The sequence below is a fragment of the Typopeltis vanoorti genome, chromosome 2, assembly GCF_054136105.1.
Source record: "Typopeltis vanoorti isolate ZY-2024b chromosome 2, IOZ_Tvanoo_1.0, whole genome shotgun sequence".
Taxonomy (NCBI): Eukaryota; Metazoa; Arthropoda; class Arachnida; order Uropygi; family Thelyphonidae; genus Typopeltis; species Typopeltis vanoorti.
In genome coordinates, this window is record NC_143550.1 from 108,206,248 (window position 1) to 108,233,562 (window position 27,315).

The window sequence follows — 27,315 nt, forward strand, 5'->3', positions numbered from 1 at the left end:
ATAGCGACTAAGTTTTGAGTATTTTAACAGTATTTTAAATTAAAATTAGTGATTAATCAGTTCATTAATGCAATATTACTGATTTTAAAATATATGAAAAATAAACTCGTTTGGGATAAGATCCAATGGAGACAGTATTTTCAGAAGGTTACTATGATTTATGGAAAGCTACAAAAAAATTCAGAGTCGTCTGAGCTGCACTTATTTTTTTTTTTAAGGGCGATTTACATTGCATTGAAAGGCAACAGAACAAAACACCCTTAACAAATAGTTCAGGCATCTGAGTCTATTACTTCATCTAAATTATAAAGATCTTTATAAACAGAAATGATAAAGTTAGATAGAGCTAAAACGGCTTCGCCTACTCCCTGTAGGGTAATAAAAGTGCGTTAGCTGATGATGATTTTTATCTGATCACGATTGAGGGACCCTGAATGCAAAGTATCCAGAGCCTTGAATCGTGCTAATGCTATATACTGTGTAATATCGAAATAGTGTGTATAATTATTTAGCATACATAATATTTAAAATTAAAGCTATTTTTCAATAACCACTTTCATGAATGCCTATAAAATAGATATTTCCAAAATCTTAGAAACATAAAAACAGCCCAATGACTAGTAATACTGAATTCCTCCCCATCCACCTTTAGTCTGTCTGTGCTGAGAGCCATGACGGCTCTTAAACTGATGAGCTACTTCAAGGTGGAATGTTTTGTAAATGAGCAATGCCGATTATTTCTTCTGGTACATATTTGTAGCAAAAATGAGAAATTACAAGAAACACATTGAATAATAAAAATGTATGTACTTCTTTGGTAACATTTAGATTATACTGGGGAGGGGAAGATCAGTATATAAAATTAAATTTTATAACTCCAGTTCAAATCTCATTTTTTTTCAACTTATGAAATAGTTATTCTTATTAGTGTGTAGAAATAAAAAGTTTATTTTTTTAGGATATTTAATGTTGAAGTTATTTTTATATCTACAAAGTTTTGCAATAAGCTGTTGGTCGAGTTTCTAAAAAGATATTTTAAGAACTCAACCTCAATCTAAAATTTAGGTTGATAAATTACAATGAAGAGAGCAACGTGGCTTAAATGTTCAGACAGATGCCTGCTATTGAAATAACTAGGATACAGTTTAACAGCACTTACGTTATTATTTTTTTTTTTTTTTTGCTATCTAAGAAATAAGTGTACCCCCAATAAAGTATGGTTAATTAAGATTTACAAATTAAAATATCAAAACATTTTAGTGCAAATTTTTTCTTAAATTTATTTAAGATGATATGCATTTGTATATATCACCAGGTTCATTTTTCCTGTTAGCTCATCCATCATAAAATATCCATGTAAAACCTTTCATGATATTTATCGTTGACATCATTGTTTCGTCGAGGGAAATGAGAAGGGGAAAGAGGTGAAACTAGAACGGAGGAACTATATTTTGAAGCATTTTGCATCCTTAAAGCAGTTATTTTAAATTTCTTGTTTGAACTAATAATAATCATACTGTTCAGTTTGTTTCATTCAAAAGCATCAGTAAAATATATGAACTTTTTTTTTTTTTTTTGAGTTCAATAATCTTGGGGGGGAAAATCTGATTTTGGAATTTTCCATGAAATAAGGCTTAAAGAAAATAAAGTCCTCATAATATCCATTCATAGTTCCTTTATGATGATACGGAGGTGGCAGGGTTTTTCATTCCACAAAAACTAATCAAACCGACCACAGACAGTTTACAAACATAATACAGTAGTCAGAGAGAGAGAGAGAGAGAGAGAGAATATCAAGAACTCGATAAGTTGTTTATGGCGAAGGAAATTTGGAGAAGTTTTTGTAGGTGGAGTGTTTATGCAGGAGTCTAGTCTGATTTAATCAGAAATTCATAATTTCTGATTGATATTAGTGTAAACTGCCCAATGCCAAAACGTGAAGCTCTTTTTATGTGGCTTTCACCCACGAAAGGCTTATTTATAAACCTATAGTACATTCGCACTGTGTGTGTGGCCTAAGGATTTTTTTCTAATTTTTTATTGATTATATATTTTTGCATAGCCGGAAACTCTGATCTTGAGACCAAACATGGAACTTTTTTACAAGTCCCTTCAGGCCTCCAATAAGCAGGGCGATGATCTCACGCTGGACAATGAAATTCATTTCCCATCTGTTGATATATAGAAGCTTCAAATCCTCCACCATGTGCAGCTTCTATTATATACTGATGTTGTTGTACATGATTTCCCTGAGTATTTGCAATAGAAAATTTCAGCTAATTGGGATGATTTATTCGTTTCTTGACGTTTCCTGAAAAGTATTCATTTCAGTCTTCAATATCGTGTGTGTATGGAGGAAACATGATCAACATATATCGTTTTTAAATAATAGTAATCTTAACTGACCTAAGGATCAGAAGTGTTCTGAACTTCACAAAGAGTAACGTTCAGCTTTTAAGTGTCCTTTGCAAAAGAATTAAAACACTTCCCGAATTTTGAAACTTAACCAAGCGCACGACAATTTTTTTTTGTTGCTAATTTTGAAACTATTCAACTACTTCTAGCGATTTTTGAGTAACTTGTAAATAAACTGATTCGTCTGATTAGCCTTTTCCGTATTATTGAATTAATTATCTTTAGAATCTGTTAACGATTCAACCTGTAGGGGATGTTTACGGAAGTAAATTTGTCCTTCTCTCCCCCGCCCCCTCGCTTTCATCAATTTAGCCTGATTGGACTAAATTTCTTAGACCTTAAAATAACTATTCTAAATCTAGTCAAAATCTTGAATACTGCTACTTGTAGCAAGTGTTTACGGAAGGGGAAAAAAAAAAAAAAAACTTTTAAATGCGTTTTTCACTATTTCCAAAAAGCTATAGTTCTTCCCTTAATTATATTTAGCGCATTGAATTGTACAGGCCATGTTGTTAATGCTGCATCGAATGAAAGCGGTAGATCGATAATATTCGACCCGAAACACAAGTCGAATTTTGGCCGTAATGATTATTGTAATATGAGTAGTCTGAATACACTACTTGGCTTACGAGTCACTGCAGTGACGCCTGATTAAACCATTTTACAGGAAACAACAAGAAACGAATAGATAATAATCATATTAACAATCTGTCTATTGTAAAGACTCGAGAGAAATTCGATAAGTCACTGTAGAACCTGGCTCTTTACTAAGAGACACATCACTGAGAAATTCATAAATTAAATGAATAAATGTATAAATAAATAGAATATAAAGAAATAAGAATAATAATGTATCGGACAAGATCCTCCATGGAACACTCGAGTTTTCCTCCTGAGAATTAGAAGGTGGAACTCATTACCCTCCTCTCACTCCACAATTCTCCAGTCCTTTCCACGCCAGCTGATCGATTTCCTGTTGTCACATTCTCTCCAATTCAATTTGTGACCAGGAACGGCTGGTGGGTTAAAACAATCATCTGGGATTGGTCAAAATTTCAGTAACTGACTTCCCAAGGCTTTAAAAATGCCCCTAGATTTCAATTCTCCACCCCTTCTCTTCCCATAAAGAGAAGATTCCTTTTAGTATGGCCATGATAAAGTACATGTTACTACACAGTGTCGCATCCTTCAATCAGTAGTCTGGGGTTCGAATCTCGTCTTAGGCATGGATGTTTGTAACTACTAATTTTGTGCAGAAAGAGAGTTGCGACACTACCACTTCTTCTAGCAGAGACTTCGCTCCCAAGAACCTGATGAGGTAAGACAGTAACCATACAGCGTCCAAGAGACGGTAATCAAAAAAATAAAAATAAATAAAATAAAATGAATATAGATGAACCAGTCTGGAGTTTTGTTTTCTAAACGGGGGGCTCCCAATTCCGCCAAGAAATGCAATAGTCATTTCAGTTGACGTAGAGACTGTGAGATGACTAATCCAGGGATTCACTATTCTATGCCAAAAGTCCGAAATCTGAAAAAAAGTACTAAGCCATCTTTGTTCAGCAAGAGACGAACTTTATGGCGCTTTCCTCTGTAATAAATAAAATTCATACTAACAGACCAGCTAGCACTCATTTATTTTATACCTCAAATCGAATGTAAAAACTATGGTGCTCCGGAATAAGGATAATAAATACCCTTTAGTTCCGACAGCACGTGCATAAGGCATGAATCATAAAACAATGCACATTTTCCTTTGAAGCGTATATAATATGAAAAATATTCTTCATATATTCTTTCGAGATTTAAAAAAAAAAAAAGTATCATTCTCCTTGGATTACAGCTGATTTATACAAAATTTTGTCGTTTCGTTTGGAACTAGATGCAAAGTAAGTGAAAGTTGTAAGAAATGTTCACTTCAATAGGCATGAAAATGGCAAAGCAATGTCACCAGTTAATTTACTGTTAATCCAATGAGATTTATTGCTGTCACTACATAATAAAATTAATTAAAGCTACGGATTCAGAGAGTAGTGGTTTTTTTTTTTTTTTATGAAAAAGATGAATTTTCAGAAGAGCAAAGAAGCTAAAAGAACTGTTATTCTATTTCAATATCTAAATTCATGAGGTGTAAAATGTCACTGGAAATTCATTACTGAACTCTTGTCTCACCTTTTTCAAACTTGGGAGCTAAGTGATGAGAATGTTTCGACCAAGATGAAAATGATACCGAAATAAGAAAACATTCTTGTCTGACTACTATTGACCACTGATTAGGAATGACCAAGAGGTAAAGACATTAATTTAGTAATAAAACGTAATTTCTCATTTGATACTGTTATTAAATATTTAAATTAATAGAAATTTTATTTATGAGAGAGAAAGGATTCTTGCTCATCACGACTGGCTTAGTTTCGGAGAGTTACGTTCGATGCACCTACGGCTGAGTATATTATGTCTGTTAATTAGGTATTATACAGCGGGCATGACTATTTTGCGAAATACTCATACCGCGAAAAATGGAGTTTCAGGGATTAACATCGTAATGACGTAGCTGATGACGTTTTGTCCATCATTCTTGATGTAGGGTAAAGGTGATTGCGTTTCTGAACTCTTCCTTGTTGGAAGGAACTGCAGGTGTTCGTAGTCGTTAAGGGAGCAACTTTTTTTTTTTTTTTTTTTCGTGGTACCAGATATATAGGACCCGTCTCGTTATGTTTATCTTCTGTAACGGATGCAAGAATCTTCCGGTAGTGGGCAATGTTCTGTGTTCAAGATCCAGAGTGAATTTTATGTTTGGGTACAAAGCTGTTGAGATAAATTTTCAAATACTCTAATTCTTCAGTCGTTCTAGACCAAATGATGAAAATACGTCTTATTTGGTTCGAAAAAAAAAAAAAAAAAAAAAGCCATATTTTTGGTTTATGATATGTTTCAATAGCTTTTGTCTCAAAGTTTCAAGTAAATAGGTTTGCCAGGACTGGTGACAGGGAGAAACCCACAAGGCCTTATGTCCGTTCCCAATATTTATCTTGGAATTCGAAGAACGCGCTTTCCATGCAGTATCCGAGTAGTCTACCGTATTCTGAGAAAAAATTTTTGAAAATCCATCATGTAATTAGTATGGATATTGACGAACAGGCTGGCGACGTCTCAACTTGCTGGGTGTGTCTGAAGGTTCTATTTTTAAATCTTTTATCCGTTCAATAAAATCTAAACTATTCTTCACATATGATTTTTTTTTTTAAATCAATTAATACAAGTATTTTGGTCTTCATGATGTTAAGTCCAACGACTTACGAAACTAGTTAGGTTTAATTATTATTTTAATAGAACTAGTTCTCATTACTAAATGTCGCACTATACCGGCAGTCAGTTATACCTGGTTGGCCGAGCGGTTAGCGTGTCCGCACTCTAACAAGAGGCTGTAGGTTCAAATCCCCCCCCCGCCGCATGGATGTTTGTGATTGTCTTTAGGTCCAAGATGAATTTCATCGCCCTGTGCGATACCACGCCCTGCTTACTGTAGGCCTGAAATGGCTCCATGTTTGGTCTCTAGATCAGAGTTTTCGAACTGTAAAAATGAATTTAAAATAAAAAAAATATATATATTAAAAATGAGAAAAAAAAATTTATACCAAAAAGAAGTCCAATGAAATGAACAGTTATTCAGCCACAGAAATATCAGACTTAATTGTTTCTTTGCATCAAAGACGATTTGGGAGCTTGGGGAGGAAGGATTACTACCTCCGCAAGAGCCAGGCATACTTTCAGCTGAAAAGCATTTCTATAGGCTTTTAGCGTCTCAGAGGAGATTTCCAATTCAAAGGGCGCGTTGTCCTAGCAAATAAGACAGAGAAAGAACAACAGACTTGTTAAATTGAATTTGAAGACCTGAATATTGTATTGTTCAGAAAGTATATAAGAAGAGAGTATTTCAAAGAACAGCAGCAGGATAAATGAAAGAGAAACAAACCTTATTCTGAGTTGTGAGTTTAACTATGAATGAGTGGTGATTACTTAGATTTAGAAGACAGTAAGGAATGATAGATGCGAAATTGTGAAGAAGAGTAACGCCTTAAAAATAAAGGAGATTCACTTATCGACATCAGAGTTGCCTTAGCTTGCACTATTTAAAAGAGCACGACCGCATTTGGCCTTTTATTAATGTATTTCATAAAGGTTTGACTGGCCTGATATCTGTTTAGAGACCACTGTATAATGGTCTGCTGTAAAAACTAGGTGATCCCCAAGATCACTCAATGTGGGACCTGAATCACTTAACTCAGCGGTAGTTCTACTCAGTGATAGGCTCACCCTACCAGTGGGCAGAACTGTTCATATTCCAGGGAAAGTATCCGCGGAGGTAACCTTGATACAGTTTCAAAGTATATACGCGATACCGCCCAAGTTCCAAAAACTTGGAACAGGTGACCTTTAAAAGGTCTACCGTCATATCCGCAAACTTCTCAGTGCCCAAAAATGGGTCACTGTCCCAAGTAGCTGACAACTAATCGATGCCCAAAAGGCCATTGTCTGAAGTCTGTCAAACTCCACCTGACAACCAATCCGAACCTCTACCCAGCACAATCAGAGGTAAGTTCGCCACAGCACCAGGCCTTCGCTCGGCGAGGCGGAAAAGCCGCCAGAGAACACGGATTTACTGTTCTTTTAGGTGAGCAGTCAGAAACCTTAAGAGGGCAAAAACTCTCATTTAGTATTAAAGAAATTAAATGTCAGAGATGCGTTACTAAGGAAAGAGCCATACGACTTCATTTCTCTGACAATTGATTTCTTTACTACTGAATAAGAGTTTTTCTAGTCAGGCCAGTGAAACTTTTATGAAATGTAATAATAAAAGACAAACATACTGACACATGAGCAGTGGTCGTGTTCTTTTAAGCATCCAGATACTAAGGATTGTATTCTCGTAAGTTCTCAGGTCAATTTTAAGAAACTTTCATAGTTTCTACAAATATTCGGCTTTGAAATAATGTTGGATCTTTAATATTCATTTTACCTATCTAATTTTACATCGCCGAAATAAAGCTGTATGGCTGGTTCTTTAGTAATTACTTTCACTTACTAAAAATACATTTCGCTGACATGATTCTTTACTGAACGAGAGTTTTTGCTCTCTTCTTAAGATTTTCCTTAAGGGGCAACCTGAGTCTCCGAGGGTTGGTGTTTTCCGATGTTGCCTCTATCGGTGCCGAGTCGGTGAATGCGTTTAACCTGGAACATGAGCCATCAGCTCAGTGGTATTGCAAGCCTGTCACTGAGTAAAATCACCGCTGAGTTGGACGGTCCTTCGGTCACTCCTACGGAGTGGTTTGGGGGATCGCCTAATTTTTAGATTAGCTCTTTACTTATACAGAAGGCAATTTGAGTCTCCGGGGATTGGCGTTTTCCGACATGGCTTCTATCTGGGCCATATCGGTGAATGCTTTCCCCTGGACTATGAGCGGTTCTGCTCAGTGGTAGGGTGAGCTTGTCACTGAGTAGAGCCACTACCGAGTTAAATGTTCTTTTAGATAGCTCGCTGTGCTTTGAGTAGAGTGATCGCAAGAGTTTTTGGAGAGGTAGTCTTAGCTTAATTAAGCTGCCTTATGAAAGCTTTTGAGCTTTCACCAATTCCTGAAAGCTCAAAAACTTTCAAGGATTGGTACCTTTCTGAGGGGTGGCCTCTCTCTCGGGACCAACTAGGGAATAGTGAATGCCTATTCCCTAGAATATTAGCGCTTCTGTTCGGTGGTACACTAAGTAGAACCACCACTGAGTTAAAAGATATCCTTCGGGTCAATCATTGAGTTTAGAGTGATCCCCTAGTTTTTGGAACAGACCCTTGACTTATATAGTGCTAGCTTAAGGTTTCTGCCTGCTTGTTGAAAAGAACAGAAGTCCGTGCGCTCCTGTGGCCTGTCTGCCTCTTCGCCGACTGAAGGCCGACGAGGTGGCGGACTTCCGTCTGGTTGTGCTGGGATGAGATTCGGTTTGGTTTTCAGGTAAAGGTTGACAGATTCCACACAATGACCCTTTTGGGCATTGATTAACTGTCAGCTATTTGGGACAGTGACACCCCCCCCCCTTTTTGGGACACTGACAAGTTTGCGGATACTGGGCTGTGTCCTTTTTAAAGGTCACCTGTTTTCCAAGTTTTGGAAATTGGGTGGTTTTGAAAATATTGGGGTGACATTGTATTGGTGCTGCCTCGGCGGATGCTTTACCCTGGAATATGAGCGGCTCTCCTCGGTGGTACAGTGAGCTTGTCACTGAGTAGAACCAACACTGATTTAAATTATCCTTCGAGTTGCTCACTGTTAGGCGATCTGAGAGATTGCACGTATGTTTACCTTTACTAGTGCATTTCAAAAAAGTTTCACTGGCCTGGCCAATTTTTCTCGATATACAATATAAATATATTTATTAATTTATTTATATTTGCTTGTAATATTTAATTTTATCAACAATCCTCTACAATTCTCTTATTTTATATAAAAAATAATAAAAATCCATCTTGTAGCACTTAGGAGGGCGAAGGATGCTAGCAGCACTGTGTTTACCACAGTCATATTGCTACGCGCAAGCCTATGCACGTCATAGTGAGATACGAGCTATTAGCGTAATGCGGCATTGTCGTCACGAAGATGATGTTTATATGCAGTTTGCAGTAGTCGAGTGTTCGTAGTGCTTACTCCGTCTCTTTAAATATTTGGACATTACAATTAAAGGATTTAATTGTAATGTCCAAAAATTGTAAATCCATTCCTTTAATTACAATTAAAGGAATAATTTTATTTTAAAGTAATTGAATTATACTAAACTGCATAATTTTATCGATAATAAACTATGTTTTCATGAAACAAAACAAGAATATATTTTATTTTTAAGTAATTTTGAATTATACCAAACTGTATAATTTTATCGATAATAAAAAATATTTTTCTCATGCTTAATTTTTTTGATTTTTACCATAATTTTGATATTTTATCTAAACACGTATACACTGTGCTTACACTGTGTATGTATATTTCGAAAGTTTCAACACCCCATGATTTCAAGCCACGAGCCACCACTGGACCCAAAGTATCATTTAACTGACTACCCAGCGGTAGTTTTACCTAAATGACCCAAATACCCGGGGGGGGGCGGTTGAGCATCCGGGGGATTTGGGTCATTTAGGGTGGCCTGTATTGAGGTTGCCTCGGTGGATACTTTTCCGTGGAATATGAGCAGTTCTGCTCAGTGGTAGGATGACTCTGTCACTGAGCAGAGCCACTGCTGAGTTAAACGATCCTTCAGGTTACTCTTTGTTGGGTGATCTGAGGGATCGCCCTAGTTTTTGGAGACCCCCCCCAGCACATCAACAAATTAGGAGAGCTGTTGAGCTTCTGGGCGTTGGTGTTTTTTCTTAGGTGGCCGTTTAACTAGTCAGTTAAATGATACTTTGGGTCACTTAAGTTTAGAGTGATGGCGGCGGAGGGGGGGAATCGCATAGTTTTTGGAGCAGATCCTTTACTTATATAGTGTCTCTGAAGAGAAACAACTGTCAGGCCAGTGAAATCTTTTTGAAATGCTAATTTTTGAAATGCCGAAGCGAACATACGTACGCTTCGGCAGCGGTCGTATTCTTTTAAGTACTGTAGCACAACTCGGATGCCGAGGACTGTATTTTCGTAAGTTCTCAGGTCAATTTTACGAAACTTGCATAGTTTCTACAAAAGTTCGCTTTGAAATAATGTTGGATCTTTAATATCATTTTACCTATGTAATTTACATCGCTGAAATGAAACCGTATGGCTCTCTTTTTTTAGTAATTAAAGAAGATTCACTTGAATATTATTAACTGATTTTTAATTTTTTTTTATTCATAAAATAATGGAAAGAATCAAAAATTAAGGACTTCTAGTAACTGAAAAATATCAAGTACTGTTTTTGTATTAGTCTGAAACATTTATGGGTCTTAATGTCAAAATTGAAATAAAAGCAGACCATCAAGGAAATTCGTTTACATGGTAAAAATTATGAAATTCTCACATTTTATCGTGTTTTTTTTTTTTTTTTTATTTATAAGGATAAAGAAACGTGGTATTATAGGATTATTTCAATTGGCTGAACTAAGCGGTTACCAGCCTTCTTTGGAATATATACGAATTCTAAGTATTTTGACAAAAAAAAAAAAAGAAAAAAAAAAAAGAAGAAAAAAAAAAGTCAGCATTAATGATCATCAATCACAGATTCGTAATTCAGGTGGCCATGTTGACACACCAGGAAGTAAAGAGCACGTATTGATCGCACGTAAATCGAAGTTGCGTTTTGAATGTTACAGTGGCGGGACCTCCTTTAGCGATTCTGCTCATGTGATGGTATCTGATATGTGCTATCAAGCATTGCTCCCTGTGCTGATATCACATAATTGACTTGCCAGACACATTTTCACAACAAAAGCAAAGGTGATTCTTTTGATGAAAGGGTGAACGCTAAATTGTGTGTTCAACCCGGCCTTACGATTAGGACGTGCGTAACTTAATTATAGAAGTTTATATCCCAACACCCTAAAAATAAATGTTTTTCTCTTACTCCGTTTAATTTTATAAAGAAAAAGCAAGCATATTTGCTTGATCAGTACATGTATTCACTCTTGTAAGCTTTTTTTGTGGACTTTACTTAAACAGAAACAATGTATGTAAATATGAGAAGTATGAAATGGTGAACAAAGTGAGCACCTAAGAATGTTTCTATTTGTGTGTGTATGCGCTAAACAGACATCGATTAGTCAACTTCATGTGTGTATTACTGCAGTATTTCTGTTTTCCGGGTAATTAAGATTCTAAAAATAGTAAGAAGTTAAATGGAAAGCACTTTAGTCAGAAGCTTAAGCAGTTGGCACTAGGACTAAATTCTTGCATTTTATTATGGAATTTTTGCCATTTCTTTTCTTATGAATACTCAGCTCCTCTGCCTCCTACACATGATCATATCAGTACTTTGTCAAGCAACTTATCTTGGGTCGCGTGTATACATCGGCAGAGCCAAAAGATTTGTCATTTACCCTCAAATAATACTTCCACGTATAAAAAAAAATGGAAAAAAAAAAGTTCGGGTATTGTTCGTCTCATTTGAGGAAGCACGAACTTTCTTCACCTGAAAAGTTGGAAAATTGTCAGTTTAATTGAATACCTGAGCAAGTGCTTGTCCTCAACATTTAAAAATATATTTTGTTATTACCTATTATAAAAAAAAAAAATCATAAAGCATGCATTTTGTACATACGAAATTTTATGTAAGATGAAAAGTTTCAGAATCTCAAAAGATATCAACTAAGAGCTGCTAATATTTTTCGCAAACATTTTATGAAGGAATGTAGATTTTTTGTTGGCAACAGATGAAGAATCTAATTTTACAAATTAGTTTTATCGCGCGTTCGCAATCTTTTGCGTTGTTCAGAATTTCCGCTATGGCAACAACCCTTGTATTTTTGTTATGCGCTCAAGTAGTTTGCTTGCTATGTTCTAAGAAAACACTCATTTCCTTCTGAAAGGCTGTAGACTTACCCGGCAAAAAAAAAAAAGACAAATGTTCTTTGCCCAGTGAAGAATTCAAGTTTCTGATCAATTTTAAACTTGGATTCTTCACTAGGCAGGAAGAACAATCATCAGTCGATCAAATCATCCCTTTGCTATAGTAATCACGGCAACATAACAAATTCTCAACCAATAAACAAAGATGATTGTCATACTTTCTTGGATGATAATACATTCACCAGTATGGCTACCCGAGTGAGCAGCCTTTCTGATTTCAGCCTCAGAGTCCGTTGATTCAAATTCCACTGTAGCATTGATGGTTGTGAAAGTAAGCGCAAGACGATTTCTACCGTTCAGTGTGAGACCATTCTGCTTATTGGAGCTCCGAAGTCGCTGGTGAAAAAGTTCAGTGTTTGGTTTCTAAAGCAAGGTTTCAGAATTAGCTAACTCCCTAACCTCTCTATGGTACTGATGTAGCAAAGACTAACCTTTCATGAGTGGAATAATCAAAAAATAAAATAAAAATTTGACCATTAAATTTAGTTCAAAAATAAAAGATGTTATATCAATAAAACCAAAAATAAAAATAAAATAAAAAAGTTTTGATTTTACGATGTTCTCGTTGTGAAATTCAAATAGATTTCCCAGTTCTTTTGGAACTGCAATAAAACTTTTGAGAACAAATTGATTGAAGAGTTGAAATGTGCAATAAATCCATGCAATTATTTAAAATAAATAAAAGTATAGCATAACTAATGAACCACGTAATCTGAGAGAATTAAAATAAGACTCTCCTATGTCACCAACTGAGATGGTTTATGTCGTACCCCCAGTTAACTCGAATCCTTTTATCATTTAGTGAAGATTAAGTTTCAGAATGTATTCTGTGTGATAACTGCGTGTAATGTGTAGGCAGTTTGCCTACACATTACAGGCAAAAAAAAAAACTCTGCAATCACGTATGAGATCAGCTAATCTATTCTTCAGTTGTCGAACTGAAAGATTTTTCAAAAAGCTCTTATGATTTTTTATTTCTAGAAACGATTTAAATTCAATCTAGGAGAGATCTAACTGGACACTTGTAGTACTCGCGACTATTGGAGGCGATCCAGGACAGCAGTTAGTCGATGAGACTGACCAATCTGTCAACATTCTTTATGTGGTCAAAATACAGTTAAACGGTACCATAACATACCAGCGATTGAAAGAACGAACGAATCATTTGCTCGAGGAAACGCAGCTTCACATCAGTCAACTCTTAACACCTAATGGCAAATAATAATATCGACCTGACTAAGCTGAGTGGATTAAAAACAGATGAATTTATGAAATTATTTTCAAGCAAAATATTAAAAGCACAAGAAAACCGGATTGTAAACCGAGCTGCAATATTACTAAACAAACAAACATACTAGTTTACAACAACAAAAAAGACCTATATAGTTAGGTAACAGATAAGGAAATGTTTATATTTTCTCCTGTATAACACAGTTTATAAATATAATGATTGAAACTATCCCAGGAGAATCTCACGAATTTTAACCTAAAACATCCACTTGATAAATATTGGTCTGACGGTTAAAAGCATCACTATGGCTGTTTTATGCTCGGCTATATTAATAACCAGAACAGTCACGTCGGTCTAATAGCCGATGTTCTAGCGCTTCTTGGCGAAACCAAAAGGATTCAGCCATTCAATTTGCCAGAGTACGATCGCCAAGGAGTTTTTACAGTTGGCCTTTCTTGTTCTCATTCCTAGCATGCTGTGGCTCCAGCCGAAAATAACCGCCACCGATGCGACACTTCGGTATTATGGAACTGACACGACTGCATTGCGACACGTGCAAAACCACGGGTCTGCTAATTCAGTGGAAACTGAAGGGAAGGCATTTAAAAAAAGAAAGAGAAAAGAAAAAAAAAGTTTGTTTTTTCATCTGTCAAGTGTGTCCTCCCCTCTAGAGGGAAAAATTTTAAATGTAGTGTACTCGACAGCAGGATTTATTTTTCTTAGCAAATGGCCATCTCCAAGAACCGGAAGTGAAAATGTTGGATGCGAAACGACGTAGGTCGCTCGAAGATAGCTTGCAGACTTGGCAGACGATGTTCTGGTAAGAGTTTTTCAACACAGGAAGACGGTAAAAAATAAGTATGATTAAAACAAAATTTCCGTCAAAACAAAAAGGCATTACGGTTTTGTACTCTAGATGCTGAAGCCTAAATATCGAAATTATTATTAAAATGTTTAAAACATTTAGACTGGATAGATATCAGCAACTGAAATTAATACGAACTACATGACTTGCCTTTAAAAATTCTGAAACTAGCATTAGAGCTTGAATGTAGCTTATGTAACTTATTGTTTTTACAATTTGACACTGTAAACCAATATTCCTTCTAAACCAGTCTTCGATTTGGAATCGCAAGTTCTGTTACTGCATCCATCTAGAGTTAAGAACAGCAACCTCGCCCTCGTGTCACTGCCAAAATAAACATTTTTTATATATATAAAAATGTCGCCCTGGCACATTATCAGGAAAAAAACATGCATTCTTTCTGGTCTGAAGGTTACGTTTTGATAAAATTTCTAAAAAATATATATATATATATATATATATATATAAACTTTAAAGATACAAATTCAGAAGTAGTGCTAAATCCACACAAGAATCAGTTTATCGAGATTTTGCATTGCAAATGAATTCTCATTCCTACAAACAGGGGTGAAGAAGCTGGGTTGAAAAAAGCTGTCGTGTTTTATTTTCCCTCTTCCTCCAAAAAGAGATATGCATTCTTGTAAGAAGAACAAGAAAGTGGAATGTCTAAAATAGTCATACATTTTTGCTTCAATTATTGCATGTCAGGTTTCCAGTGAACTACAAACATTCACATTCCTGAATATTTAAAAAAAAAAAAAAAATCAACGCGAGTCGATTTCAAAGTTTTCAATGCCAAATTAATATTAAAAGCCTCCTACTTTCTCTGCTTCTGCCATGAATCAATTTACCAAATATTATCATACATGCTTTCGATCTAACCATTATGTAAATACAATGCCCAAATCGGGGACGGGTCCGCAGTTAATTTTCTTCCTCTGAATTGCTCTACTGAAAAATTTTCTTTCAAAACATGAAGAAAAATTAAAAATTTCAGCATAAAATATTTCGATGTTCTCGTGAATTGTTTTTCCCTAGAAAAATTCATAAAGTATGTGAAACTATTTTAGTTAAAATAAAAAGCCAAATGGCTAGTTTTCTGGCACCTTAATATAGAAAATAAGGGAATATAGAAAATTTTCTATGTGAAACTATCTTAAAATAGCACCAATGATTACTTCAATTTTTTTTAGATTTATTTTATTTGCATAGCGACATTTCGAAACTAATATTTTAGACTAGAAGCGCATGGAAGGCGATGTTACTACAAGCACCAAGTTATGGGATGTCCTCTATAATTATTTTATAATTACAATACCCTCTCTCCTACGCCTCGTTACAGTTTTAATTACTTACTTGGGTCACCCTTTTGAACTGATCAGCAACTACACCTCATATTTAAAACATACTGAGGCAATATCCAAGCTCTTCTGATTTAACTTTAAATCATTTCTCAAATGGCTCTCTCATAAATATCGGCAAATAAAAATGACATGACATTTTTCCGAATATCATTTAAAATGTCTAACTGCTGAGTGCTAAGAACATTACCGAAAAATTTAAGCAAGTTGGAAGCCGCACATCACTGATGTCCTAAATAGAATACGGGTTTATGTTAAGCAAGCTTTACTACTAGACTAGATGGCAAGGCTAATGAGGTCGGTCAATAAGAAATGAAACCAATTTTTCTTTAACTGAAATTATGTAAATCTGTTCAACAATTGTATAAATGATTAGATTTAGGATAATGGTTAAGCCGGTTTTATGTGTAGAATTTAAATTGTTATTTGGCTGCTTTTTGTGCTATTTTGTTATTTTAAAAAGTAAATTGAATTTAGATAGTTTAACTTTATCCCCCCTAGTGTCATACTTTTTCTGTGTATATAATGCTGGTGATCGTATTACACGCCTGTCTCATTTGATGGGTTTTGTAACTTGGATGAGCTGTTACTTTAGATTAATTTTCCTACGTTCCATGTCTTCTTGCATGAAGATTTTAAACAGCGAGTCGCCAGCTCCAAGAACTTACTAGACGACAACATCACAAAAGTTTGATTATTCAACTAATTGAACAACAGTGATTCAGACAGTCTTTTTTTTTCCGGCGATATAAACTTTCATTGCTATCTATTCACAAGTAATTTCTGCCAACAAAGTTAACTACAGAATGCTACCATTGTGTTATAAGTTTCAAGCAATGTTTAGTTATCTATAATGAAAGGTATGATTATTATTCGGGGGTGGGGGTTGTTACACCCCCCCCCCTCGTAGATAACTGAACACTATATGGCCTGCTCTATCACTCTCATGTAATATTAAGTTATCTCTCTATATAACATTAAAGTTTATTTTATTGTTCATTTAATGGGCTAAAGATTTTTAATGGTCTGAATTTCAATAGCGCTAGACTTGTAATCAACATGTTTTATATTCACATTCGTGGACATTTATAACTCGACAAGGAAAAACCCTTCAAGTTAGAGCGTACATTAAAACGGTTAGGAGGAATATAAAATTCTCAATTCGCTATTTTGCAAACATATACCATTAAAGGCACGCGAGCGTTTTATTCCAGAAAAAAACTGCTTATACTATGAAATATAATGTACGTCTGTAGCTATATTTGAGACTGTTACCATTAGAAATATAAACATGGGACACATTCTCATCAACTGAGGGGAATTAGCTCGATTAAGTTAGTACTAATCACTATGTAAGTAAAAACAATGACTTAAATCAAAATTGATCCTATTCGATAGAATCAGAATTTATTTTTTTATAAAGTACTCAAACGTTTGGCTGATATGTTAAAGAATTAAGGAAAACAATTGAAATCGCTATGGATATTTAGAAATTTTCTTTCCAGGCCTTCGAGCAATAAAAAAGTCCTATTTAATTAGGAAATGAAACAGTAGAAGGAAGAAATTATACAAAAGAAAGTCCCTTCTCCAGGTAACTACTATTGAGTTCATCGCATTATTGGAGAATTATGAAGCTCGGTATGTGCGAGTGAAATAAAAATCGTTGCACTTAAACTGCATGGCTATAAAAATAGAGAATTAGTGTGAAACCAGTCAACGATGACTCGATACTATCTTAGGAGGCAATTTTTAAGATTTGTATATGGGGCTACAGTTTCCTACAGATAAAGCCAATAGATGTCAGTGAACTAGAGTAAATTACATTTCAAGAGAGACAGAATAAACTACACACAAGCTCTTAAAGAAACAGTTCTCTTTCTCTCTTTGGAATAAAGAACAAAATGGATATTACGAGGATCCACATCACCATAATGAAATTCTCAACGCAATGTCTAAAGCATTGATATGCAACAAAAGAGTGCTGATTTTATGCTATAGTCCTCGAAGAAACAAAATAGTTTGATTCTTAGCAGAATCAAGCATTCCTCCGAAAGTGTTGGAATGAACTTGTGCTATCCATCAAATGACATGCCAATGAGTGGTGATAGACTTCTAACAAAACATTATTTGTAGATCATACTGTTGCCGCATTTGGATTTCATTATTGAAGACAGTATCCAAGTTTTATCCAGGATGGAACAAGGAAACGCCAAAAATAAACATTGCAACTAAAGTTCTAACATAGTAGATTGGTACACATCTGACTATAAATAAAATTGACTGAATAATTTGGCATGTGGTATTATTTATGCTGTTCCACAATGATAGGCAGGATCGATAAAAGTTTGAACTCTTCAGAAATTGTTAGCGAGGCAATGTTCTAAGATATCTTCTGATGTGAAGGACAATGTTTCGTCTCCAACTCCAAAGATCGCGTAGCATCTCAGATTTCCATATACGAACCGCCTAATCACAGATTCCGATAAGTGGAGTGTTTCAGGATTACAACTATCCTTGATTGTCGATCGGTGTTAAAATAACTAGGAGAATACGGCGAGTTTCGACTAATCTTATTCATCATCTCATCTTCAATTTACAGAGCAGTTTTTTCCTCCTTGTAAACTTTTGGGTAGTGGTTTGTTACGTCAGTCCTCATTTGGCCTTAACCTTAGGGAAACCATTTATTATGCCATCATATTTGTAGGATTCATTGGTTCACTTTTTTTTAATAATAATAATAATCTCTTCAACTTCTTGTAATTAATGAAAATAAAACACTGTAAATGTGTAAAATAATTTTAGGGCCTAACTTTAAAACTAGAATAATTGTGTTGATTTTATAATCCTTACATTCGCTCTAGGTAAGAAATGACAAAATAACATTGTGACTTACGGATGAAGTTTGTTATTAAATAATACAACTGACAATTATTGATTCTATCTATAGATGTTTGCATTCTTAATTCAGTTTCTGTTTGAATTTGAAGAAACAACTGATGTATGCAAAATAGGGCTCTTTTCAAAAAGAAGCAACCGATACAAGTACGCATTCGTGTACATGCATGACATAAAAACATTCATCGTAAAAAAAAAAAAAAACAATCACATGTGTAAAAAAAAAAAGGCGAGCCAATTACCCAAGTAGGGGTTTGCTGCAAATTCGAATACTTTATTAGTACAGTAATTCCTGCTGCTTATGTATGGTAGATTATATTTAAATTTACATTCTCAACGAGTAAAACCCATAATGTGAGCCAAGTAGTAGCTGCAGTCAACTTCCTCCTTCCCTAGCAGATGGTTTTCTCTCTCTCTCTCTTTTTTTTTTTTTAAATGAGACATCACTTGTGTTTTAGATGAAGTAAAACGACTGAGTAATAAATTGTCGAAATCGAAAATGTTACTTATAGCTCTGTCTGCAGTATTAGTTTTTATTTCTTACAACCTACGTTCGTTTTATTTCGGTTGTGTGGAAATTTTCAAGTGACTCTTAAACAGCATAAGAAACAACTATTATATATTTCAAATTTTGTCGAAAGCAGCTGAACAAAGCGACCTGTGGAGGAAGTGCCGCACTCTAAATAATTCCATTTTACTCAGATTTTGATATTCTTAGTGTTTTTTTTTTTTCTTAATCGGATTTAATGCTTAAAATGTGACGGGCTGTCTTCTGTTAAATACTTCTGTCAAAGCGACAGATTAATAATATTCGACTCGGAACTCGGAATTACGTAGGTCGAATTTTGACCACAACGATTTTTTGGAAAAAAGTAGTCAACAGCTCTTACTATGTAGAATTTGGTTTAGTCATTGCCTTGATATATTAATATTAAGATATTACTCTTAATATATAATTCTTGATATCTGGATAAATTAAAAAATGCGTCCCTTCTATTTGAATGTATAATACTTTCGTTGTAGCAATATTTGATTTTCACTGTTTGAAGATCCTTTTGCAGTCTCATCTAATGAGCGGGAGAGAGAGAGTCGCGGTGAAGTGTCCCTTCTAATCCTGATATACTAGCATTGTTTTTCCAACAAATAGGAAAAATACACAATCAGTTTACTGCTTTTTTTTTATTATTCTGATGCTACTGGTATAATGTTCTTCTTTTTAAGAAAAAAAACCTACCCGCGACAGGTAATCAGAAACTACAGTAGTATCGTGCATAATCTCCACCATTTGTCTTAAATGCATTACAAATGTGCAATGAGATTGGGCTTATTAGAGGCCTAAAGTGAACAAGAGGAAGGTAATGCTTATAAAATAGATGTGTGAATATTATAAGTTCAAGCTTTTCCTGATAATAATGCCGTTAGTTCTGAGGATGTGGTGAGATTTTGGGAATGTTGGGGATAACTAATTTCCCGACCAGTTCCGTAAACTACTATGGATAGGTACATTAATTTGAAAGCAGACATCGCCTTAATGGTTGGAACGTAATAAAGCTATCTCTGGAATATTTTTTTAAATAAAAGACATTCTTGTCCTGACATCAATGCTAAACAGAAACTATAGATTCATGTGATTACATCAAGCAATTTTGTCAAATCGTCGATACTGACACTAAAAGCCATTCGTTTCCCGTTTATGCAAGTTACTACTACTGAATCTCATATTTCAACGTGAAATAGGTCGATCTTGGTCGGTTGTTGGAAAGAAGTTGTTGGACGGTTCAACAGCGATTCAACTCTGAAGTTGTATTTTCAAGCATATATGCGTGTATATAGTACATCAGTGCCGAGTGTTGAAATGCAGATGAGGACTGGGAAAAGATGGACTTGATATTTTTTTGGAGAGGAGGGGTTTGTAGTTATGAAAATACTTTAAGTTTACGGCTACTCCAGACGACATAAATACTCCTGGAATAAAGAATAAATAAGAGAAAAAAGAAGGTTGGAATGAAAAAGGAATAGACAGCAGTTCTTCGCTTGTTAACAAGCCCAACAGAAAACGGAAGGAATGATGGTCACCTGTACGGTGAAGTATTGTTCATGGAAATACCCCAAAAAAAACGAGCTGAAACAGTGAGTGTCTCATATGTATAGTCGTTGAAGTGTGTCAGTTAGGGAGAGAAATCATCTATCAGTCAAATCGCTCTCCAAAGAGAGCATCAAGAATGTTTTGGGTGGCAATTTATTGAGTAGGTCCTGTTTCCAGACACAATTAAATCCCCTGGAAAAGCCACCGGTAACAGCTCATATTTCTTAATTTTTCTATGGTACGTCCACTAATGAGTGATTACGCTGAGAAGTCAGCCGTAGATCTGCTTACGGCTGTTTTGCATTTATTGCGAACTTCAGCATAGACTGAGTATGAAAATGGGGGACTCTTCATGCAAGCCACCTGCAGTCAGCTGATTTTTTTTCCCCCTTTAATTGCTTCAGTACACTTTGTTGAATCAGGACTTTGAAAGTCGATGAGAATTTTCGGTATATCGAAAACAGTAGTCAGACATCGAACGGCACCTCTGTAGTGGTAAATGGAAAAACTGGGAGCGGCTGGAGGGTCTACACCTGCACAATATTATGATCTGAGTTGCAGAAAAGAAAGGTGTGATCTACTATATATCTAGAATGAAATCTGGTTAAGAAACGATCACAGGTATTGGGAGTGTGGAGAGGGTTGTCAGGATTTGGAGTCGATAGATGAATGATTTGCGTTGATCGTTGCCTATTGCAAATACTTCCGGATATCGTTTAGCTTGCTCAGTGGCATTGGAAAAGATGCCCACTTTCTGGATAGATGAAAGTCGAACGTCACTGATAAGAAGGCGAATAAATCAAGGTTTATTATTATTATTAAGGGGAGCGGTAAATGCTGCAATTGAATGTAACCGAATACGGCAAAAAACCAAGTCAGAAGAGGTCCACAGCAGATTATCTAATATTTGGCCTTCTCTGGCAACAGTGTCACAAAGACACGGGCGGCATCTTGTGGTGAAAGGAAACATGCACAGTGTAATTTGGACATTGAAGGTAGACTGTAGTTGTTACAATGTGGGTTTCTCAAGAATGGGTGGTCATGTATGCATGTGGGTAAGTGATGGCGTTGGTTATTTAAGTTTGCGTATATGCCATGGATGTCGGTAGAATTGAAGCGAACTCTTATAGGGATTTTTTTTTTGAGAGGTCTGATTTAATCGCAGTGAGATTGTCATTGTTACTTGTATGTTGCATTTTGATTATGTAACAAATGAGAAACAGAATGGGTATATGCAGTGAAAGGAAGCACTGTTGGAGATGACTGCCATACAGAGTATAATCAATCCCCTTGCCATAATATGGCCTGTATTTATGTGTAAACACCTTTTTTTTTTTTGCCTCTTTCCCGATTACTTGCCTTTTTTGGTTTTCAGTTTTATAATTGATATAATCCTAATTAAACCTTTTAAGACTAAGTATTTAAGTCTAACTTGCAACACTGCCGCTCTTTCATTGTCCTTGAATATAACAGAATAAAGGAAAACTGAAAAATCAAATTAATAAGCGAAAAAAAGCTATGAAGTATGTATGAGCCGAGTTCTATATAACATTTGCCTTATAAGAAATTTGTCTCTCTAGCAAAAAAAAGAATCTCCATAGCTCAGTCGCTATCGATAATGCCCTTTGGTTGGAAAGATTTAGATCGATCCGGGTAGGACGCGGATAATTTTTTTATAAGGACTTTTCAAAATTGAATATGAGCTAGCCGCTTAATCGGCAACTGGAACTGTTTTATTTCTTTATTTATTATCCGGAAAAATAGGCTACTTGGAAAGAATAACAGAGGCAATTAGCATACGTAATCGACTTTGCTTTAGTTGCTGGGCTGCAATTCTATAAAATAACTCTACAAACAAAAAAAAAGTCTACTCTCTATTCATAGTAGATAATAATTCCACGATTCTATTAATTACTGAAAAAATTTAGATAAATTAAATCTGAATAAACAGACAAAAAATAAAATAATCTCAGCATTTCACCATTCTGGGAGTTGTCACCTGAATAGTCATACAGAGTCTTGATCGCACATCGAAAATAAAATACAAAATTTAGAACAAGAATATAAGGCATGACGTTGTAGAATGTTAGGATCATGTTACTGCAAATATTTTCTAACATGCCAATGTATTACAATATCATATTAATTTCATGAATGGCAAACAAAATCGGGCAAGTCATCCTTGAAGAATAATAAAATCAGCGCAATATCCCTCCCCTCCTCACAACTTTTTTTTGTAACTTTCATATTTCTTAAAAAGTAAACGAATGGAAAGATTAAGTTGATCGTAAGGAAAAATCCATCATAATATAAAATACGATGTTTTAATTACTAGTCTAATACTAATTTCTTTGTTCATCAAAGTTTGCTGCACAGTATAACAGTCTTTCAAATTAATGTAATTAAACTGTACACAACAAAAACTTATACAATATCAATACTTTCATGAATATAAATGCATATCATGGAAAGGCACATCATGAGAAAATGTTATGCGTTAGATTTTTATTTTATTTTTAGTCCCATATTCCACCTTAATAACAACAATACATTTATAATTTAACACGAATAATTCACTTCCCTCCAAATTTTCAGCTCTCCTAAACAAAGTAAAGTCCTGGACTAAGGCTCATGTGGCCTCTCCCTTCAAGATGACAATGAAAGCTGCCAACAAGCTTATTGGAATACTTTTAAGAAAGGTACTGATTTTATTTTTGGGACATGACCAATCGTTTCTTCGTAATGCAGTACCAAAGCAAATTGTGAAAGAGACAAGGCTATGCAGTTTATGAAAATTCGAAAAAGGAATTAACTCGGTTTTATCTTGTCTAAACGTTTACTCTTTTTTTTTTTTTTCGGTTAAGGGTTGGAAATAAACTCAAGCATTTTTATTCAACTTAAGTGCTTTCCATTTTGCCACCAAAGTAAAACCATTTTAGGCTCTAAATGCTTGTAGATTTTTAAAAGATGTTTAGAGGTTATAATTACGATCTGTACAATTTATAATAGCCAGTTGAAGTTTGCTTTGCAACATGCATTCTTATGTGTGTGTAATACCACAAAATCATAATAAACAATGATGTTGCAATTTTTGAAAGGAAGTCTTTGTCATTACGCATTTCTTGGTAGCTTCAAAAAACGAACTGGTTTTCCCTGGGTATAACATATAACCAAGTACAACCACATGGTTTAAATTTCTTTGCAGCTTAGGTTGCAGAAGAACAATAATAATTTAAAAAATTTATCTGTTTTAGTTTTAAAAAAAATATTTTCCCAAGTAGTACTTAACTGAATTCTTATCTGTACTCAATTCGCCAGTACAAGCTTGAGACGTTCATGGTTTTCGATTTAAATGCACTTTGAATTAAATATCATAAAATGATAGTGCAGTTACGCAATCATACTTTTCTTTTTCTCTGAGCGCAAAACAAAAACAAGCCTTAAAATATCAACCCCAGTTCCTGTGGTGATACACAGACTTGGCAATGTTTATTCATCTCACGCAGCAAAGAGAATGCAACTCATTGTCTTACACAACATTAGGAATATTAATGAAATTCAATCTACGTTACAGGCTATTAAGTCTCTTCCTGCTCGAGTGTAGTAATATCAAAATATAAACAAAAGTAATGTACGTCATAGCATAAAAGGATTGTTCTTTAAGGTTATTAGTTTAACGGAGTTCTTTGGATGATGAAATGTAAATAAGCTTTTCATTTATATATATTTTTTATTAAACTTTTTCTGGAGCTATCAAAAGGATACTTTATCTACTTTAATACTCCCCTTTTTTCTGTCACAAAAAAGGATAAATTTTCGCAGCTTTTTTTCATAACACTTTCAGCTGAATTTCCTCTCCCCTCCCACCCCCTCAACACACAAACGAAACCATATCACTAAATACGACTGATCAGCTTGCACTGTTTAGCAAGTTATCTGCAGTCGCTTTGTACAATACACCGCAATGAACCAAAACAGCACGCCATTGATTCTTCCCGCTAAAACTCACGTGTACAATTTCACGCGTTCTGTATTTGAATACTGTCATTCAGGAGAACAGCTGCATCTTTGTCATTCATGCACAACATTACAAAATAAAATCTAAAAAATATATATATAAAAAATCGTTATATTCATACGAGTCACATTGTGTGGTAAGAGAACCTCTTTTTGTTCCGTATAGGAAATCGATGTAGCGTCCAATAAAATAAAAATATTATTAGTCATTTTGGGTTGCACAACTTTTCAAATAAATTAAATATCTATCTGTCAATTGATTTCATTCAATCACTGGGAGAGGTTTAAAATATATACATACACTGTTACTATTATATCATTGTCATATTTCAAAAGCTCAGCGGCAATCACATGTAAATAATACATTAAATCCATCAGGTATAAATAACACACAGCGGTGAGTTAACCCCTTCGATTACATCAGCGCATCACACACATATATACATAGCCGACATTTTCAAATATTCTCTGTGGGCGTTCCTCTATAAAACTCTTAATATAAACAGGAAAAAAAGGATGGATTACAGCGCGTAAATGTTTACTCACCATTTTGCGTGCCGGTTACTAGGTTACTTCAGACACACACACGTGCGACCACGGCACTAACCCCAGCAGATAGATCGCGGGATAGATGAACACTTATTCTTCTACCACTACTGCCCTATACCCACTTGAAGCGGATCAAAAAAGGTCACAAGCTCAGGACGCTACAGGTTGGAGACCCTGACCAGCTTCCCCAAGCTTTGTCTCTCACAGAATGGCTCAGCGTTGACTAAAGCCAGCTGTTTGTGTGAAAGTTTCAACGGGAAGTAATTCGGTATCCGAGAATAGAAGCCAGGGACAAGGGTGTGCGCTTACAATGCACGCCACCTACTGGCATAGCAAGGAACAACAGGCGAGAAGCGGCTAGTTTAATCCCGAATATAGCACATCTGGGGTTAAGAGTAAACACGTGCTTTTCGGCAACTGCTGGGTAGATATCTGCAATGCGCCAAACGAGAAATGCTGTAAGACAAGGTGACAACAATACCACATTCTTTGTATGACGCTGGTACCACTGCTGAAATATCCTTCTTTCACAGCATAATCGTGTTGAAAATTCCAATGCCTATTGATCACTAACGCAGTTGACATTCGGGGAAAAAAAAATCCAGGAAGTTGATATAAAATGAACTGCTCCTGGAATGCGGCCTATGCATTTATCAACCCCTTTTGTTTATTCAGAGCCAGCAGTTTCGCTTGAACGTAAAAAGAATAATTAGAAGAACGTAACATTCAAATCAGCGTCTACTCATATCTTAAAAAAAAACATTACGAAGAACGTAACACTCAAAGACTTCGAAATGCGTATATTAGAACAGAAAAAATGACGAAGAAAGCAATACACAATGTATCTTTATTCTATATAATAGACTAAGAATGATTTGCTTATAACCTTCGGTTCAAGTGTCATTCACTGATAACTCTAGGTAGCATGAGATTATATACACTTAAAAAATGCAGATTAACTATTGTTTGCTATAGAGAAACGTCATTATTTTCTTTTATCATGTTCGAACAAAGTGCACGCCGACCTCCCCAAGATAAATAAGATTAATATAAATACAAGATATTGAACACGTTCTGATATAAACTTTTATAACCAGAGAAACACTCAAGTCTGAAAAAAGGCTTATTCAATCACAACGACCTCTCTAACGAGACAAACCGAGTCTTTTTATTTCTCTTGATCCATATCAGTCTTGAGGATCCATTTCACACTAGCTCGCTGGCACCTAATAAATATTCACTTCACGCATGAGTATGTGTATGTGCCGTGAATAATCACGACCATACATCTTATATTAAAGTGGTCTGCAGTTAGATATCCCATCGTGTCCCTGTATAAGGATGTCGATAAAATAAGCTTAACCTTATACTGTTTTGTTTTCTTTTTTTATTATTATGTCACCTCTTCTAAAGCCTTTCGTTGTGTAGCTTCTTTTCAGAAATTAAAGTACACACTGCCAATTTATTTCCCTTCAGAACTGATGTCTTTCGGATTATTTTTATGATGACAGAATACGAAGGCTCTGCAAGAAACTTTATGCAGAAACTAACAAGAAACTAACAGAGGAAAATCATGTTTTTTTTTTTTCTGTATTTGACAAAAATGTACATAGATACTCATCTTATGCACACTGAAACTGTCGCATTCACCGAGATACCTGTATTCCACCCCTTTCTATTTCGTTTACGTTCCTTCTCTTCCCACATTTTTTAATATTAACATCTGAGTGAGAGAGAGAAAGGGGGGGGGCAGGAGGAAAAATATCTCCTCATGAATATTTCATGTCAGTACACTAAAACTGCATACGTAACTGAGCTGAAAAACTCCATTCGTTCACTTTTTTCTTTCTTTGTCGGAGCAGCTTCCGCGAGAGTAGGTGAAGCACCAATCTGATATTCGTGACGAATTTTTAGCAAATATTTCCAAACCAAATCGAACTAAAGGCAAATAGAAACTCACAGCTTGAACCGAAGTAACAATAGGTCTTCCAGTAAGCGCAAGAAACGAGAAGACATAGGACCAAGTTCTCTAAAAGGAGTTGTGTTTAACAAAAATAAAGTGATATGCCATTAGGGTCTCTCACGATGGGCGAAATAAGTTTACGGACCCTCAGAAGCTCAGTTAGTATAAGCAAAGCCATTTGCTCGGAAAGACCCGGGTTTGATTACCATCTATGATGGGAGGAATCTTTATCAGGTCTTTTCGACTAAAGGTGAGGTAGCCAGTGTTATACGAATATGGAATGAATTTTTTTTTCTCCAGAAAACTAGTCTTTTTCATCCCTAAAGCAAGCAAACCAGCCTGTGACCATATA

At 35.3% G+C, this 27,315-nt stretch overlaps 1 protein-coding gene across 1 annotated transcript in view; it reads right to left on the reverse strand.

Annotated features, from left to right (window-relative positions):
• Positions 1 to 25,263, reverse strand: part of LOC150109318 (neo-calmodulin-like) — a 101,458-nt gene extending 76,195 nt beyond the window's left edge. Inside the window, exon 1 of the mRNA XM_090407399.1 lies at positions 24,998 to 25,263. Within this exon, the coding sequence (XP_090263525.1) occupies positions 24,998 to 25,000 (3 nt within the window). The 5' untranslated portion in view covers positions 25,001 to 25,263. The remainder of the gene's footprint in view (positions 1 to 24,997) is intronic.
• Positions 25,264 to 27,315: the final 2,052 nt, after the last annotated feature.